This window comes from Prorops nasuta, unplaced genomic scaffold, assembly GCF_024137725.1.
Source record: "Prorops nasuta isolate Cenicafe-Biocafe unplaced genomic scaffold, Cenicafe_Pnas_1.2 PNAS00015, whole genome shotgun sequence".
NCBI lineage: Eukaryota > Metazoa > Arthropoda > Insecta > Hymenoptera > Bethylidae > Prorops > Prorops nasuta.
Window position 1 is genome coordinate 3,059,930 of NW_027116812.1, and position 17,076 is coordinate 3,077,005.

General features: G+C 39.7%; 3 protein-coding genes across 3 annotated transcripts; 2 read left to right on the forward strand and 1 right to left on the reverse strand.

The window, feature by feature from the left end:
- Positions 1–3,595: 3,595 nt before the first annotated feature.
- LOC136779159 (UDP-glucosyltransferase 2-like) lies at positions 3,596–5,804 on the forward strand. The gene is made up of 5 exons (XM_066736560.1): positions 3,596–4,213; positions 4,303–4,673; positions 4,745–4,964; positions 5,052–5,271; positions 5,389–5,804. Exons 1-5 carry the CDS (start codon positions 3,751–3,753, stop codon positions 5,672–5,674), a joined length of 1,560 nt encoding a protein of 519 aa, XP_066592657.1. The 5' UTR covers positions 3,596–3,750; the 3' UTR covers positions 5,675–5,804.
- Positions 5,805–5,959: 155 nt separating this feature from the next.
- On the forward strand, positions 5,960–8,324 carry LOC136779158 (UDP-glycosyltransferase UGT5-like). The gene is made up of 4 exons (XM_066736558.1): positions 5,960–6,431; positions 6,510–6,880; positions 6,953–7,169; positions 7,238–8,324. Exons 1-4 carry the CDS (start codon positions 5,963–5,965, stop codon positions 7,756–7,758), a joined length of 1,578 nt encoding a protein of 525 aa, XP_066592655.1. The 5' UTR covers positions 5,960–5,962; the 3' UTR covers positions 7,759–8,324.
- Positions 8,325–9,580: 1,256 nt separating this feature from the next.
- On the reverse strand, positions 9,581–12,476 carry LOC136779160 (myrosinase 1-like). Its single transcript, XM_066736561.1, has 9 exons — positions 12,409–12,476; positions 11,869–12,302; positions 11,690–11,787; positions 11,483–11,616; positions 11,064–11,394; positions 10,636–10,978; positions 10,416–10,566; positions 9,920–10,161; positions 9,581–9,814 (listed from the first exon to the last, which is right to left on the reverse strand). The coding sequence occupies exons 2-9, from the start codon at positions 11,916–11,918 to the stop codon at positions 9,667–9,669; spliced, it is 1,497 nt and encodes a 498-aa protein (XP_066592658.1). The 5' UTR covers positions 11,919–12,302; positions 12,409–12,476; the 3' UTR covers positions 9,581–9,666.
- Between the last annotated feature and the right edge of the window lie 4,600 nt (positions 12,477–17,076).

The following is a 17,076-nucleotide window of genomic DNA, read 5'->3' on the forward strand; positions in this document are numbered from 1 at the left end:
CGGGATTCGCGGCAAAAAATAAGACCACACTTTTCCTCGCCCTTTGCTTTACAAATTTCTAGTTTGTTATAGTCGCCTGGCAAACAAAAACTCTCACGGCCAATAACGGCTGGTATGCTCCGCTAAAACCACAAAATCTCCTAGATTCTCTTGATTTCCACTGCGATGTAAAACCTCTAGTATATATATATATATATATATATATACAACTGCACATGGGAATTTTTCTCTCCACGGCAATAAAGATTTTTCAAATTTTCCTGATGAAATCTCGCGGCGGACAATGCATGATGTAAGACGGTATATGTGGAAAGGAAGCGTCTCGAAGCAAAGAGTTAGGTATATATATATATATATATATATATATGTGTGTATGTGTAATTTGAGTAGCGAGAGATATCAATTGCGGAATGTGTTTTCGTCCGATAAAATGGGGAAGAGAGCCGCGGGTGAAATGGACGAAGAGGACGAAACGCGCGTCGTTGTGTATATAGAGGAGTAGAATTTCTCCATGAAGCTCATAAATCGTCGCGGGCGGCGCAGTCTGGCCTGGTTGGCTCAGTTATAATTAACATAGGATGATGCGCGATATAAATTACAATTACACGTGATTTAGAGGATACGATAGCCGCTGCACAGAGCCTCTGCCCTTCAGATTTTAACCCCCAGATGCCGGGATCGTCCTATCTCTTTCCGAGTTTCCGACATGCTGCTGAATAAACATGTCCGTGTAAAGCTCCCCCGTCCTAGCAATATTGCTATTGCTCCACGTGCATCGTATTTTGGACCTTTGGCCGTCATCGAATCCGTGCTAATTTAAACGGATTTTCACGAGAACGCAAGCAGCTACTGCACAACTTGACGTACCTAAATTAGTCGTGAACGTTTCGTGGTAGGAAAATTACAGGGAAACCTTGGAACACACCTCCGTGCAAGAAATTTCGCGAGAGACAAACTTTGCGTTATTAAGCACACCGAATATTGTGCCTTGTGTTGGATTATTCGCTGTAATTAAAAGGTATCCTTCCTGGTTGTCGTCGTCGTCGTCGTCGTCGTCGACGTGACCGTATATACGTGGTACAAGCTGGTACGCGACACACCGACAACGTATTTTCAGACATGCGAGCCAACCGATTCGTTTTTCACGTCTAACGTCTATTAATCATGTATTCTGGTACACAGACACACACACAGGCACACAAATGCACGGGATTTTTGCCTTGTTTGGTGCCATTAGTTTATCGGCGCGATAATAGCTCTATAGGCTGTAATCTCTTGGATTCGTTTCGATGCTGACGCGTCGTTTTAATAGAGTAGTATTGGAATACTACAACTACAACACTACAACTATTCTGTTGGCTACACCATTACCGCTTCTGGCTGCCTGCAGCCGTTAGCCCGATCGCTTTCGTCGATCCGGATTAGTCACGCACCAGGCGGTGCCATCACCGTTCGCCACACTTCCATCAAGGCCAACCAACGTTCGACTTGGAAAATCCGCGGTTTTATTTTACACTATTTTATTAATCTTACGTTTCGTACATATGCAGGAACAGAGTCTTCTATGTGTGTATATATATATGGTTACGAGGAAAAACAATCTCAACTCTTCATTATCCTCAAACGCACGTTTATCCAATGTGTAATTATCGTATCTTTGCAACGATACAAGCTGATTCACTTTCGTGACTCTTCAAGATTTCTCGTCTCTTTCTTATATTCGTGCACTGACTCCCATCTAATAACACACAGGCATATATATCTATATATACATATATATATATAAAGGGAGGGAGGGAGGTGGAAGCAACCCTTGGGTTTTATATTCTCGAGATTCTAAAAAGCAATTGACGTATTTACTGCCTCTGCTGCTTCCTTCTTTCTTTTGGTCAACTAATACGAGTAGAATAGATCGATGACGCTTTGGCGCTGCACCAGAAACTTTGTACGAGTGTGCAAAAAGTCTGCTTCCGTTGCATATTGTAAAATCGTAGCAGCTGCTCTCATTGCTATTTGTCGAATATAATCTGCCTATGAAATGCTCTTGTAGGGACGCAGTTAAACCCGTTAATATGATATAAGGGCATGGATTATTGTAAAACGATATGATACTTCAATTTATAGTCGAAACTGTTTGGCATTTATTTCCAAATGTAGGAGTACATACATTTTTCCTTTCTACCTATATATAAGAATATATGTATATATGTACATAGAATAAAGAAGCTGGAGTAAAGTACATACTCACGGTTTGGTTTTTCATTGTGGACGGTTTTTCAGTAACGCTCCAATGACTCTAGTTATCGCTTTTTCCAATGAATTTCACTCGCTGACGAAACGCGGTTTCACTTTTGCTCTTTATGTAAATGCCATATCGTGACAATTGACCATGACTCGAAGTTGTCGTCATTTTCGTTGACTTTGCTGTCGTCATCGTATCATCATTATTATCCTCACCGTCATCGCGCCAAATTCATTTTCACGCCTATCGCATATTTTTATTGCGAGGAAATAGTGAAGATGCTGTGTCAGTGATAATGTTGAAATTTACTCGACGAGACTGTTAGCAATTGAAATTCCAATATGCCAGCTTGATTGATACACGTGGCACTTGCGATTTAAATGTGTGTGTACTCGTTGTCACCGTTCTATTTAATTAATTTATCTGACTACAAGAGGCATAAGGAGTAATTTTATAGTACCTCGATGCTTCTTACTAGGTAATTTCGCGGATCGTTCGTAGCTCGTAAAGAAAGCTAGGTAACAAAAGTTTCACTTTTTTTCCTCTCTTAGAAAGTGGATGGATAGGGCTGTTAAACCGTTTACGAGATTTCCTCAAAGCAACGTGGTAAACTTGAGCCAAAGGAAGAAAAGGGGAAGGGGAGATAAGCAGAGCTATCCGATTGATTCGAGAAACGAAAGAAGTAATAATCTCTCAATGATATATTGCACAATCTGACAAGAGAAAACGCAATGTCATTAATATAAACTGCACGAGACTCTAATTATTTGCAATTAAAGTAATTGTCGTGCTAGATATCTGCTGTACTATAGACCGAGGTATCTTATATCTGAAATCAACAAAATTCTCTTTTATAATTGCATAAATTATGCTAATAAATATCAAATAATATTTTATGTAAAAAAAGAAACTATAAAGAAAAAATGTTTTATTTTTATATTTACATCGATTTTCACGTTATTACCTGTATTCTTTTGTTCTTTTTTCAAGCTTAATTTTTCTAACAAGACGTTTATTTTTTGCATTCGACTTTATTTTCTGAGAATTCATTTTAATCGTTAAAATAGCCTCTATAAATTTACCGTTTAACCTTTTCAATTAAACTACCGAAACAAATCGAATATCAATTTTTTTCTTATGTAATTTATCAATATTTAATTTCAAACAGCAGATGTGTAAATACATTAAACTTTATTTGATAATATCCAAATGGTTAAATTGAACGAGAAATAATAATTTCCTGTAAGAAAAATGAGAAATGTTGTTTTACATGGTCTTTCAATCGGAATATTTGATGTTTCGGCATCATTTATTGACACTCGAACGAGATTATTTTTTATTTAACTTTTAAAAGTTATCAGATCTGCTATGGTACAAGATATCTAACGCATGCAACAGCTGCGTTAATGACGGTGCAAATTCAGTCCGCGCAAGATTCTCGTGTGCGATGAAATAGCTCTTGGACGAACCGCGTTCCGAGCTTAGTTATTATTGATACGCGGTTAAAGATGCATGCAACTGCTCTTCTGCTCTGTTGCCTCGTGTGGCCGCAGTTCTCGCTAGCCGCAAGGATCCTTGCTGTGATTCCAATACCTTCCTATAGCCACCAAATTCCTTACCGAGCACTCTGGACAGCTTTGGCCAAACGTGGCCACCAGGTTATCGTGCTGACCACAGATCCAGTCAACGATCCAAATTTGAACTTTACCGAGATTGATTTTCACCATAACTACGAGGAATTCCTAAGTCTTGACTTCTCTCAGGCTAAATACAAGTCGTCCTGGCTTGAAATGTATAGAGCCAAGTTCTTTGACATCGGCGACAGGATCACGGAGAATATTTACAAGCATCCCGAGGTATGGAAACTTTATCAATCGGCTAGTGACCAGAGCTTCGACCTTGTCATAGCGGAAGTTCTCCTCACGCCGGGGATTTATGCCCTCGCTCATAGATTCGATGCCCCGCTTATTGGTATAAACACTTTGTACACCGTGAAAGCTGTAACCAACTTTGAGTGCACCAATACCACTGCGACTATTTAAAAACTATAATTATTTCAGGTGTCTCCTCTTTGGGTCTCCAAAACTCGAATTATTTCCAGCTCGGTGCTCCCGTTCTCCCGTCTCATCCCTCTAATTGGGAGGTCGAGGAACGAACTGGTGACAATCTGTCTTTTTATCAGAGATTGTGCAACTTTCTCGCAGTCTGGAAGCACCTCTATTATTTCTACAATGAGTATATTCCGAGGCAACAAATTATAGCAGAGAAATATCTTGGAACGAATATTCCGCACATTAGTGACATCGCTGCTAATATTAGCCTGATACTTATGAATCAACAGGAAGCTATATCTTTTAGCAGACCATTAACATCAAACGTTTTGTCTTTTGGTGGTTTTCACGTGTCACAGAAGCTCAACCCTTTGCCACCGGTACGCTCCATTATCAGGACTAAAGAGAATCATAGTATTATCACTTGTACCTTTAACTCTTACACCTCTAGGATTTAGCAAAATTCCTGGATGACTCTCATGATGGCTTTATTTATGTCAGCCTTGGAACCAACGCGAGATTTGAATTGTTGCCAAAAATACTGCTTCGAATCTTTGAAAGGACATTTGCGAAATTATCAGTGCGAGTGGTGTGGAAGTGTGACGTTGATATACCCAATAAGCCTGATAATATTTATGTCTCGAAATGGCTCCCACAGCAAAGCATCCTTGGTATTTTTAATCAATCGTTCATAATCACCTCTGATATGGATGCGTCGCGTTAATGGTGTTATTAATTATGTTGGCATTAATTTAAAGCTCATCCGAATATCAGGCTGTTCGTGTATCAGGGAGGTCTCCAAAGTACCGAAGAGGCCGTTAGCTATGCAGTACCTCTAGTAGGTATACCAGTTTTAGCGGATCAAGAACATCAAGTAAAAAAAATGGTAGAGCTTGGTGTTGCCAAACGAGTGAGCTTGGTGGAAATTACTTTCGAAGCGCTTCACGAAGCTATAATCGATGTATTAAATGATTCTAGGTAAGCTCGTTAATCCTACAAATTAGTGATATTACGCCCGGATGTTACCTTTATCCTTCGTGCTTTGGTTACATATAGTGGTATATGGACATTAATAATAGTCTTTTTTCTCATTAGATACAAAGAGAGAATGGTTAATTTAAGTGAATTCATTAAGGACAAGCCATACGACACATTATCCAATGCTGTTTGGTGGAGTGAATTTATTATTCGACATAAGGGTGCACCTCATCTTCGGTGCAGCATAAGTAATCAACCGTGGTATAAGCGATACGACATGGACATTGTTGCATTTATATCAATTTTGACGTTTGTTACATTTTTGCTTTCCTGCCTGTTAATCTACAAGATTTGCGTGGAAGGATCTCATCGAAAGAAACATCGAAAACGTAAAGAAAATTAATTAACTGTTATATAGATATATGAATAGCAGCATTATTCCGTTTTTTGATTATAGAAACTGTTGTATTTTATTGAAATTTTAGTAATAAATGATGTACCATGTACACATGTTGCATTTCGACAAAAATCTATTTGGCATAGAGTTATAACATTTCTTATCTGTGCTGTCATTCACGTAGTATGACTGCTACGACTAAACTCTTATCAGGAGCGGAGAGTCGACAGTATAAAAGAAGAGAAAATTAATATTACGAGGTATATATAAGTTGGTTACATTTGGTATATAGACATGTGGAGAAAATTGAGGGTAGTTCCCTTGTTGTGCATTCTCTTTAGTTTTAAACCGTCCAACTGTGGGAAAATATTAGTAGTCATTCAATTTCCAGCGTATACTCATCAGGAAGTATTTCGACCTATCGCAGAAGCTTTGAGTAGAAGAGGTCACGAGGTAGTATTTGCTACTTCTTTTCCAAAATTTGACAAAAAACTTAGCAATCTGATAGAAATTGATTTAAGCGAAAATCACAAGCTTGTAAAGAAATTACAACTGTTCAATGAAACTCAAGACGATTGGCATCAAGTGCTAATGAATCATGAATACTTGCTGAATCAAGTATCCGAGAATATTCTGGCACATCCAGAAATACGAAAATTATATTCTCCATGTAGCAATGTGACGTTCGATTTAGTGATAATGGAGATTCTGAATATACCTGCACCATACATTTTAAGTTATAGATTTCGAGCTCCATTGATAGGTAAGACATTAATTTTTCAGCGAACTTTGAACGAAATCCTTCGACAGATTTTTTTAATAGAAATTTTATGAATCGCAGGTGTCGCTGCAATCGGCCCCCTTGCCTATCATTATTATATACATGGATTGCCTATATTACCATCACATCCATCTAATTGGGAAATGCTAGATGCCACGGGCGTTGATCTGTCCTTCTGGCAAAGGTTAAAGAATTTCATTTTTGCATGGAGATATATTCATTATTCGTTTAACCGATTTTATGCATTGCAACAAGATATAGCAGAAAAGTACCTTGGCAAGGATGTACCGAATATTTATGAGATTGAGAAGAATATGAGATTAATTTTTCATAAGCATCATAGCTTGGTTGCTCCCGTAAGACCTACCACTCCTAAATTTATACCATACGCTAACTTTCAATCCTTGGAAGGCTCTCAACTTATGGATCGGGTACATTTTTCGCATTTTTCTCCTTTCTTCGCGAGATATAATGTATTACTCTAAACGTGTATTACTCCTCAGGATCTTAAATTATTCCTCGACAACGCCGCCGAGGGCTTCATTTACGTCGGTTTCGGCTCCTTTCTGAGAATTAATGTTTTTCCAGCGAGTAAACAAAAGGCGATTTACGATGCTCTCTTCGCACTGCCTTATAAAATTCTTTTGCAATGCGACCAACTAGCGAACAAGTCGGACAATATTTTTATCTCATCTTGGCTTCCCCAACGCTCTGTACTTGGTAACGGAAAATTGTTAATTTAATTTTTTTACTAATGTTACCACTATAAATATTTTTCGTTTACGCAGCTCATCCAAACATTAAATTATTTATATATCACGGAGGCATTCACAGCACCGAGGAAGCCATTTTTCACGGCGTGCCGCTTTTAGTAATCCCGGTGATCGGCGATCAAGTTTTCCAAGCAAAAAGAATAGTGTCGCTCGGCATAGGGGAGCGCGTGAGACTTGGCGAGCTCACAAAACAATCCTTACACGATGCAGCTGAAAATGTTATCAACGATAAGAGCTACAAGAGGAACGTACTCGCCGCGAAAGAAATTTTCCGAGACATGCCAAAGAACGGTTTGAAGCATGCAATCTGGTGGATCGAATATACCATGCGTACAAAAGAAAATAACGATCTGTTCCATTGTAGCATAAGCGACGAGGCTTGGTACAAAAAATTTGATCTTGACATAGTGGCATTTCTTTCCATCGTATTATTTTCCATAATTATTCTTATCGCTTGCGTATCTTACAAGCTATCGATAAACTTGTTACATATACTTAAATCCTCGACGAACAAAAGGAAAGAAAAGCTTAATTAAGGCTTTTTGTCTATATATATATATATATATATATCGTTTCGCTCGTATGAAAAATGAAAATTGGGAAAATAGCCAAGGTGGAATATTTATTTTTATATTTGTTGTTAAGGATTGGATGAAATGGAAAAAGTTTTTAAGCAGAATAAGAAAGAGAATCAGTGGCTGATGGCTAGGATCCCGAACGAGAGGGATGCAGTGTGACAAGATGGGATTTGTCAGACGTTATTGTTTTCGTACGTCGTCGCTTCCCTTCGGCAAAGTTTCGCAACTGCTACGTCGTCGACACGAAGTAGCTATATATGCCGTACCACAATACACCCCACTCGACTGATCTGGAGCCGAACCGCAAGCTTTTCTACGGGATCGCGCGAGGAGCATAAGTGCATATATACAATCTTCTCTTATTCTCTTTCCTATCCTCTTGTTTAACTAAAGAAAAACATAAATAATTCTCTCTTAACAGAAGCTGCAGTCGTTTTTCCCTTTATGTATAATATTATGTTTTATTTATAAGCTGCTTCCAGTTTTGTATTTCTTTAACTTCTGTATCGTCCTTGAGAAATGTACCGTATAAACAAGATAGGCAGAACAGACTGGCATTTGCGCACCCTATTGTTTAACGCCTTATCTCCACGGGTGGCAATTCGATCTACCGGGAACCCGAGGCAGCCGAGAAACGGATAAAAGGAGATGGAAGCTTGTTTCTTCCTGATTTATTACGCGGACAGTTTCATTGTTTCACCCTAGCACCGTTCATCCGTCTTCCTCAGGTAACCTGGTACGCAACGCCGCTCGAAAGCAGTTTTGATGCTCCGACCACACGATTTATTCCAACCTCTTCATCAACCAGCCACCGAGAATCCTTTTCCCTCTCACGGACCTCCTATTTGACAATTATTTATCGAAACTTATCCCCTTTACTGTTTACCTAATCGAACCTGCAAATTTTTCAAAGACACTCGCTAACCTGTCCCGATAAAATGTTCCGCGACGTTAAACCTGATAAACATTTTTTCCCGCCTCTCTAATTTCTTTCTCTTCAAACTTGAACCACGTTAAAAGTTCTTATTGCTCACTTAGCAAAGTATTTCGAAACTGGAAAATTGTTGGTGCCACAAGTGTTAAAGAGGGACCTATTGTCTTCTAAACTCGGACTTTTCTTTTTTACCAAGAGTTAGAAGGGAGTTGAAGGCAAAGAGAGAGGGAGAGAGGGTGAGATAAGGAAGGGGTAGCAGAGATCATAGGCTCTATTAAAAGATTGGCGGTAACGCTAAAAAGCATTTCAATGGATGAGTGGGCAACTGAGAATTCGTTTTCCAAGAGTATCCGCACCGCGGTAAAACTTGCCTCATTGAGATTCATAGAAATTACTATTTCCAAGGAGCAGTTCAATCCGTCTTAGTTAGCGTTGGGTGGATTCGGGGGACTAGTGCTTGAAAACTCCGTGGAAATAAAAATAAGCGATGAGTGGGGGGGGATACGAGGCACGCAGCGTAATGAGTTACTCGGTTTCACTCGATTCCCAATCGAAGACCTTTCCTCGGGCTTTTCGCTTTGAGCTGGCCGAAGGATATTTCCCGAGAGTAATGCACCTCGATTACTCTTCTTCGAGAGTCGTCGGAACTTGGTTTCCGTCCCGGATTGCTAGGCAATCGAGCCCAGCTCTTGTCTATCACTGGGATTCAGCTCTGGATATCTGACCAAGCTGTACACCCACAATCCTCCTGTTACACCTCTTACCCTGTCGCTCTGTCCAATCGGCTCCATGCATTCGAGGAAAAAACGACAAAAAAAGAACACGTGAACCAATTGGTTCTATATATTTCAGTTAATATATTGTATTTCACGTTATTTGGATGTACAACGAAACTCCAACGTATATTATATACACATATACATATACGAGAATCAAAGGGATAAAACTATTGGAGCTGCATCGATAATTGGTTCGAGTCGTCGAGCTCGAATAACGTTCTTTAACCATAAAGCGGAGAGCTTTAGTTTCCTAGGTCGATTTGTGTCGTTAAAATCAACATTGACGATGCCGAACTTTTCTCTGAAACAGATGAGATAGATATAGTGGAATATAATGATCAAATAGTATAGAGGTGTACGTAAGCTAAGAGGATTCGTGTATTTCGTATGTCAAATGTACACATACGTGTAGCCTCTCTCCCATTCAAAATTATCGAGAATACTCCAGACGGTGTACCCTCGAACGTCGCAGCCATCCTGGTACATGGCTTTGAGCATGGATTTCATATATGATTGCAAATAGTCGATTCTCTTATGGTCCTGCAATTCACCTGTGTCTGAGTATCCATTTTCCATGACGTACACCGGGGGATTTTCGTACTCTGTTCTGATTTTATTGAGCGTCCAGGCAAAACCTTCCGGCACTACCTGAAATAAAAATTCTATAAGCACACCGAATACATATGCTATATTCTATACATATACTATATAGGTATATGTACGAATGCAGCAGTATAGCTTTATACATATTTCAAGAAAAAGTATAAGATGAACCATCCTCTGTGTTGACGTCGCAAGCTTTAATTTTACTCGGGAGATAGATAGAAAAATATGTGAATAGAAATATTGCATTCGTTTTGACAATATTTATCAGTTTTTTTTCATTAATAATAATAAGCAACCTTTAGCCAACTACTAGCAGCCGTCGGCCATTTAGGGTCGAAGCTCAATTTAACTCCACAGTCATTGTACCACAGTGATCCATTTTTTTTTGGCACTGCTTCCACCAAAAAGGACGAATAATGATTCAAGCCGAAATAGTCGTAGGAGCCTCTGGAGAGAACAATAAAGGTTTGATTAGTTAAATTCTTTAAAAATCGAACCGATTCGTCGTATCTTTACTTTATGTACTGAATCCAGCGCTGTGACAATTCGGGCAATCGGGAAGCTGCGTATCCCTGCAACTTACTGTTCTCGCCAATTCGAGTTTTAATAACTTCCGGATAATCACCGTTCTTTGAGTATATGGGATGTGCCACCAGTCCACAAATGTATTGATAACCCGTGTCCGTTGCTTCGGTATCCTGCTCAGTCTTAGGGAACATTCCGGGACACGGGATAACTATACCTACTTTTCCCCCTTGCTTCGCACGGAATTCTTCGTCGTAGATATGATAAGCCGTGGCATGAGCTTTTAATATATTTTGCAAGCAAATATATTTACCGATATCAAGTATTTTCTTCCCTTTAAACGAGGTGTCGTTATATTTTCGGTTAGATAATATTCATGAGGTACCTGCTATAAATATTTATCGATATAGTGCACTTACCCGGTGCTTTTTCGGTACCAGCGTAACCTTCGCATATCATAATTGGCTCATTGATCGTAGCTATATACTTTATCTTATCTCCGAGCTCTCGAAAGACAATTCTCGAATAATCCGCGAACCATTCTACTATTAGTTCGTTGGTCCATCCACCCATTTCCTCCAATATTTGCGGATGGTCCCAATGATAGAGAGTTACAACGGGCTCGATATTCTTCTCTCGTAATCCGTTGAGAATTCTTTTGTAATAATCGATTCCATCCCGATTGATTCTATTAGAAAAACCATTCGGTAAAATTCTTGGCCAGCTAAGTGAGAGACGATAGTGGTCAACCTACGAGCAAACAGTCGATCAATCTAAGAGAGAAATGGCAAAACGTAAGAAACTTTAGGTAGAATTTAACAATAATTGACATAAGTACTCCAATTTCATTTAATAAATCAATATCTTCGTTATATTTGTGGTAAGAATCAGCTGCAACATCACCATTGCTGCGGTCAACGACGAAGTATGGGTGTTCGTGCGTGAAATTATCCCATATGCTCGGTCCCTTGCCTATATTTACGCAGATACATATATATGTCATTTACACATGATAAATTAATTTATCATCATTTGTATCGCTTACCATTGGTATTCCAGGCTCCTTCGACTTGATAGGCTGAAGAAGCAGTTCCTATCAAAAATCCATCCGGAAATGTGTGGTTGTTTCGGGCAATAACCCATCTGCAACATGCACAACTTCATTTGAAAACTCTTTACCAATTTTCCTCTTGCGACTCTCTTTATTTAGAAACATCACTGTACTCGATGGATAAATTGAGAATTATGAGAGCAAAAAAGTATCTCAGTTCCATTATTAACGCAGCCGTCAGTTTTATCCGTGAGTCAATTGCACGTTATGTCGATGAATTCTTGCTTCGTTAAGAGTCACGGAAAGCAGAGCCCAGCTGAGCGTAATGCTGTACAAATGTGCACTCGTCGATCGGTAGGACGCTTGCACTGGTATATTTGGTGGGACGCGTACACTGGCCTAAATCGATTGTCTTCTCAAAAATTGACGATCGATGCCTTTTAACCAATAGTATCTCTCTATTGCTGACCTTGAAAGCAAAATCGAAGCGAGTCGGTTTAAATCGCGTTGCGCAGCGTTTACGAATTACCATGCAAGAGATAACGTCTGCAGGTCATTTTGTCGTGCAATGTTGTCCTTGGGAAGCTATCGCCTCATTGATTATAATCTGGTAACATGACGTTGACGAAAATGAAATAAGATTATCTAATTAGATGTTTTAATGTAAATATTATTGTTATTTTATATTAAAGCATCCAATCGGAAATTCCTACTTTGTTTTCGCAAATATTATATTGCCAGATTATAATAAGTTTTGTAATAAGATTGATCATATAGCTTCGGAACGACAGACAAAGTGACTCGGAGACGTTATTCTCTTGAATGGTGATTCGTAGACGCTGCGTAGTACAATGTACTCTGCGCCTTACCACACATACCAGTAAACGTTCTACTAATCGACGAGTGTATGTACGTTTGTATGTACACCATTACGCCCAGCTGGGGTCTTTCGTGTATTTCTACAACTGCATTATAATTAGAATTTAAGAGTCAGCAGTTGGGTGCGTGATAGAGAGCCATCGCGTATGCATCATCACACTGCACTTGGTATACGCAGATTAAATGATTCATAATATAAATTTTACATATACAAACTTACAAGAGCTTTGTAGTCGATCTATGGTCGTGGTGTAAATCTACAAGTGAATTATAAATCGTTCGTTAATTCTTTCCAACATAAAAACCCCTTTCTCCCTCCCTCGAAACCAGTGGCATATCAGGTACACGCATAAGTTAAGTATAGTAGTCCAAAGTCTTAGGTCGAACGATTTTTCAATTAACGAATAATGGTTTTTCGCTGGGAAAACGTGAGAAAGAAAATTGGAAGCTGGTAATCCCTCTGTCCGGTGAAGATTGTGCAGATGCGGGGAGTCGTCGTGAATGCATCAGTCGCTACGTTATCATCATGGTTGGATTTTTCCACTCGTCTGACACAAAATTAAAAGCGGAGGAAGAGTAGAGCGAAGAGTAATACGGTTTTGTTTCTAAAAGGACTTTCTCTCTACGTTGAAATATTTTCCTGTTAGCCCCGTGGGAGAGATCTCCGTTGTCACTGAAAAAGATGTATCCTGGCAGGTAATCTTTATCAGCTATTCAGTATTTATAATATGAAACACGCATATACCAGCAGAGAGATATGGATATAAACAAATACACGAACAGATTTGTATTATTCAATTGAGGCCTTTTTACGCATATCGATGAGCTTGTTAAAACTGATGATTGATATTCTTATTAATGATGTAAAATATATTAGTAGTTTTATCTTGGATTACAACTAAAACAGCTCTCAGATTATTTTTATAAAGAATTTTAAAAAATGTGGTGTGTGATTGATGCATTTTATCCATTCTAGGATCCAATTAGGATGTCTGAATCGATACTTCGTTCTGCAGGTTATTAAATATTACAAAGTTAAATTTCTGTAAATTTAATATTCTCAGGAAATTTCTGGATCCTAACAAATTGGCTCCCCAATAGTTCTTCATCCTATTTGTCAGAATGTGGTAGTCTTGTGTTATTTTTCGATTTCTCTTCTTCTTTATATTTCAGTGCCTCTCTCTCCCTCGCTCTTTTCTTCGTAGCGGAAGAGTAAAGGTATATTATGTCGTGTCGTGCAGGCACTGCGTAGAAGTCTCTCGACGTATAATATCCCCCATGTAAGAAGAGAGTTTCCCTTATTTCACGTCTTACGAGTTGGATCAACGCCCGGTAACCATTATTTCAGAAGAAAAGCACGAGAAGACATAATAAAACTTCTGCGACAAACGTGAGAACATTTTACTGGCTCAAAGATTCGAGGTGAAAAAACTGCATCTCAAGTTTCCAAGTTCGCGGAGTTTGCCATTTCGCAAATCAGAGTTTGGTACGAGCTTGTGGCGACCAGTGCTTCGCATTGCACGATATTCATATCGTATCGCGTTAACTCGTGTCAAAACAGAATAATAATAATCTACGTGGAAACTAGGCGATTCAACGTTACCAAAGTAATTAAGTTGGCCAAGGTGTCTCTGAAGTTTACCGAACGGTATTGAAACTTCATTAAAGTGTATTATAGGAGACTGAGTCTAGTAAAGTAGCAAAATCTCATTGCTCGCAGGTGTATCGCCATAGTCGAGGCCCTACACATAATCGTTCCTTCTTATTTTTTCATACTCGAACTAATATTTAAGATTTTTACAGATTTTATGCATTAGGCCTGGAATTCTGCCCGCAGAACTCGGAGCTAATAGACAAGAGGAAGGGCTGCGGGTCTACTATTTTAATTAAGCATGTTGCCACAAACCGGATGAGTCAAGTCGAGCAAGCTATCAAACGCCAAGTAAAAGTTTGCTCTCGCACAGCACAACTTACATTCTACGATAAAAGATTCAGATTCATTAAGAAGCTCCTGGCTAAATCATCCTCCTTCTTCTTTTCTCACTTTAGCTCCAGGTACCTTTTGGTTATCTGCCACTTTACTTTTTCTTCCTCTTCCCATAGTCGTTGCATGGAATCTTGCGACACATACATACACAGATATCAAGTAACAAATTAGCAACAAAAAAAAAAGAGAAGGAAAAAGAAATGAGATTTTTATTAATAGATGTATGAACAATAGCTGTTGAACATGCACCAATTTTCCGTTTCTTCGTGAAGTTCCTTGCGAGGAAAAAGAAATCTTATAAAACATGAGGAAGGAGTGGATCTCGAAGGAAGGTTGTACGGGTATAGGTAGACGAGACCTTGATACGAGTGTATGTGGGTGGGTGGGTGGGGGATAAATAAATAAGACTGATGGGATGAAACAAGACTAGTGGGCAGAATTGGCAATTGGCATGGTCCTCCTGGGACCAATAGTGAAGTGGCCGTAATGGTGGTAGATGGAGGGCCTTGCATTGTAGTGTGGTAATGTATGCTTCATTCGGCCAAGGGTACATACACGTATAGTGCAGTAGCAATGGTGGAGCTTGGGCTACAGTGGAATATCCGTGAATATTATAGAGTGAGAGAGAGAGAGAGAGAGAGAGGGAGAGAGAAAGGAGCCGCCAGGCACAATAAAGCATTCTTGGAGAGAGGCAAAACACCGAAGCCCAGAGCCCAACGCGCTGCACGCTGCTTCATTATGCGGTACGACGGTACGATGTGGCAAAGTGCCAGAGCCTTTGGTCCACGAACTACGAATAACGGCGAATTACGGATACGAAGAGCCTCCGAAGCTACGGCTGCGTCGTGGTCCGTACCAGCTCGTACCCTTGGTGAGCTTGGCACCTTCTAGCCCTTCCTATAACCCGAGGGTCCATCTTCTGCAATCCCTGCTTGTCTTCCACTTCAGTTTCTATGTATGTGTGTGTGTGTCTACTCTGTCTACTGTCTAGAGTCTATGCCTCTCCGTCCTATCATATTGTCCTTTTCCATCTCTTCTCTTCGCTCAAATTATATATATATATAGAATATCTACCCATTAAATATACTATATTATGTACAATACCGACAGCTCCTCATCCAACGATCCACTCCTCACTCGTTAGTCTAGCAGTCATTTTGTTTTCAATCCTCTATCCTCACCCTCCCTCGCAGTACTCGCATTACTTATTCCTCGAATACGCGAGTACAAATGTACGGTCTTGCTGAATGTTAAGTATTATATGCTACATACCATTCATTCGAAGACTTTTATTTCCGCGAGAACGAATTCGTTTTAGGCTTGCTTGGCTTACTGAAAAAGCGGGCCTCTATTCTGCATCTGGAAGAGCGGGAGCGGATAGCTTTTTCGACCATTCACCTCTTTCTCCGCCCAAATGGTTGCTCGGGCCAAATTAGCTTGGGCAGAATTAATGCTCCTTCCTACCCTCCCAGTGGACTGCCAACGGAACTCGTTGGCAGGATCGTTGAAACCGAAATAAAGAACTTACACTGCTACACGAAACACCTCTTTGTCACGCGATGAAATCTTTTGTGTCTCCCAAATTAATCAGGCTATGTCCTCCTTCTATGTGCCGAAACTACCGACCTTTGTGTGTGGGTGCACGTGTATACAACTGGAAAATCTAAAATCTCGTGTAACATGCCCTGATGAAAATAGTCGTTGAAAAATTATCACCATGAACCTTTGCAGTGGCTAAATCGATAGGAAGCTGAGAAGCTTGAGTTGGGATAAGTTTAAGGGACTGGGATGAGCTCGGTTTTAATAAGCTCTATCGTTTCTGGTATAATCTTTGAAAACCATTTTAGCCAAACTAGTCTATCCAGCTTGAACAAAAAACTTGATCCATTAAAGATACTAAGTTTTGCTGTACTTTTTTCTTACCAAGTTTTTAGTGCAATAACATTACCAGCTTAATTACGCATTATAATTAGTGGAGCTTTACGCACGATGTAGCAACAATAAATGTTGCAACGTTGACCGAACAGTCGAAAGCGTCGGATTATCGATGCTTCGCCACGTTTATCATTGAAATGATCATTGAGTGGTGCGGAGCTGGTACGTGTCCTTGGGTCAAAGGACTTTTTGCCAAGGAAGTGCACTTAAACCATGGTAAAAATCGGGAGTTGAGTCCGTGATCCCAGGTTTCTTGTATGATAAAGCATGAAAGTACAAAGAAAGTTTCAGGCACAAAGGCAGCCGGAAGCCAGGATATCCGACCTCTGCATTGGAGCACCCACCTTCGGTTCGAGGAGTACGTTTCTAACAGGACTGAGAATTTTCATGTTACGCTACCCATCCGTCACTTATTATTATATAATACAAAACCTTATAAACTTTCTCGACAAGTGGATCGTTCGGTTATTTAGCGAGAGAAGGAAAGAGGGCAGTGTGTAGAGTATTTCTTTTCCATACATAGGAGTTTGATTCTCTTGAAAAGTTTGTTGCACCTGGTAGTTTCGTTTTCCAGCGAGAT

Excerpts from the sequence above, each read along its gene's own strand:
- LOC136779160 (XM_066736561.1), bottom strand. The coding sequence starts at position 11,918 with ATGGAACTGAGATACTTTTTTGCTCTCATAATTCTCAATTTATCCATC. Across the intron at positions 11,617-11,689 it reads AGGAGCCTGGAATACCAATG|GCAAGGGACCGAGCATATGG; the intron begins GTAAGCGATACA and ends GCGTAAATATAG. Across the intron at positions 9,815-9,919 it reads GAATGGGAGAGAGGCTACAC|AGAAAAGTTCGGCATCGTCA; the intron begins GTATGTGTACAT and ends CATCTGTTTCAG.
- LOC136779158 (XM_066736558.1), top strand. The coding sequence starts at position 5,963 with ATGTGGAGAAAATTGAGGGTAGTTCCCTTGTTGTGCATTCTCTTTAGT. Across the intron at positions 6,432-6,509 it reads ATTTCGAGCTCCATTGATAG|GTGTCGCTGCAATCGGCCCC; the intron begins GTAAGACATTAA and ends TATGAATCGCAG. Across the intron at positions 7,170-7,237 it reads TCCCCAACGCTCTGTACTTG|CTCATCCAAACATTAAATTA; the intron begins GTAACGGAAAAT and ends TCGTTTACGCAG.
- LOC136779159 (XM_066736560.1), top strand. The coding sequence starts at position 3,751 with ATGCATGCAACTGCTCTTCTGCTCTGTTGCCTCGTGTGGCCGCAGTTC. Across the intron at positions 4,965-5,051 it reads CCCACAGCAAAGCATCCTTG|CTCATCCGAATATCAGGCTG; the intron begins GTATTTTTAATC and ends ATTAATTTAAAG. Across the intron at positions 5,272-5,388 it reads GATGTATTAAATGATTCTAG|ATACAAAGAGAGAATGGTTA; the intron begins GTAAGCTCGTTA and ends TTTTCTCATTAG.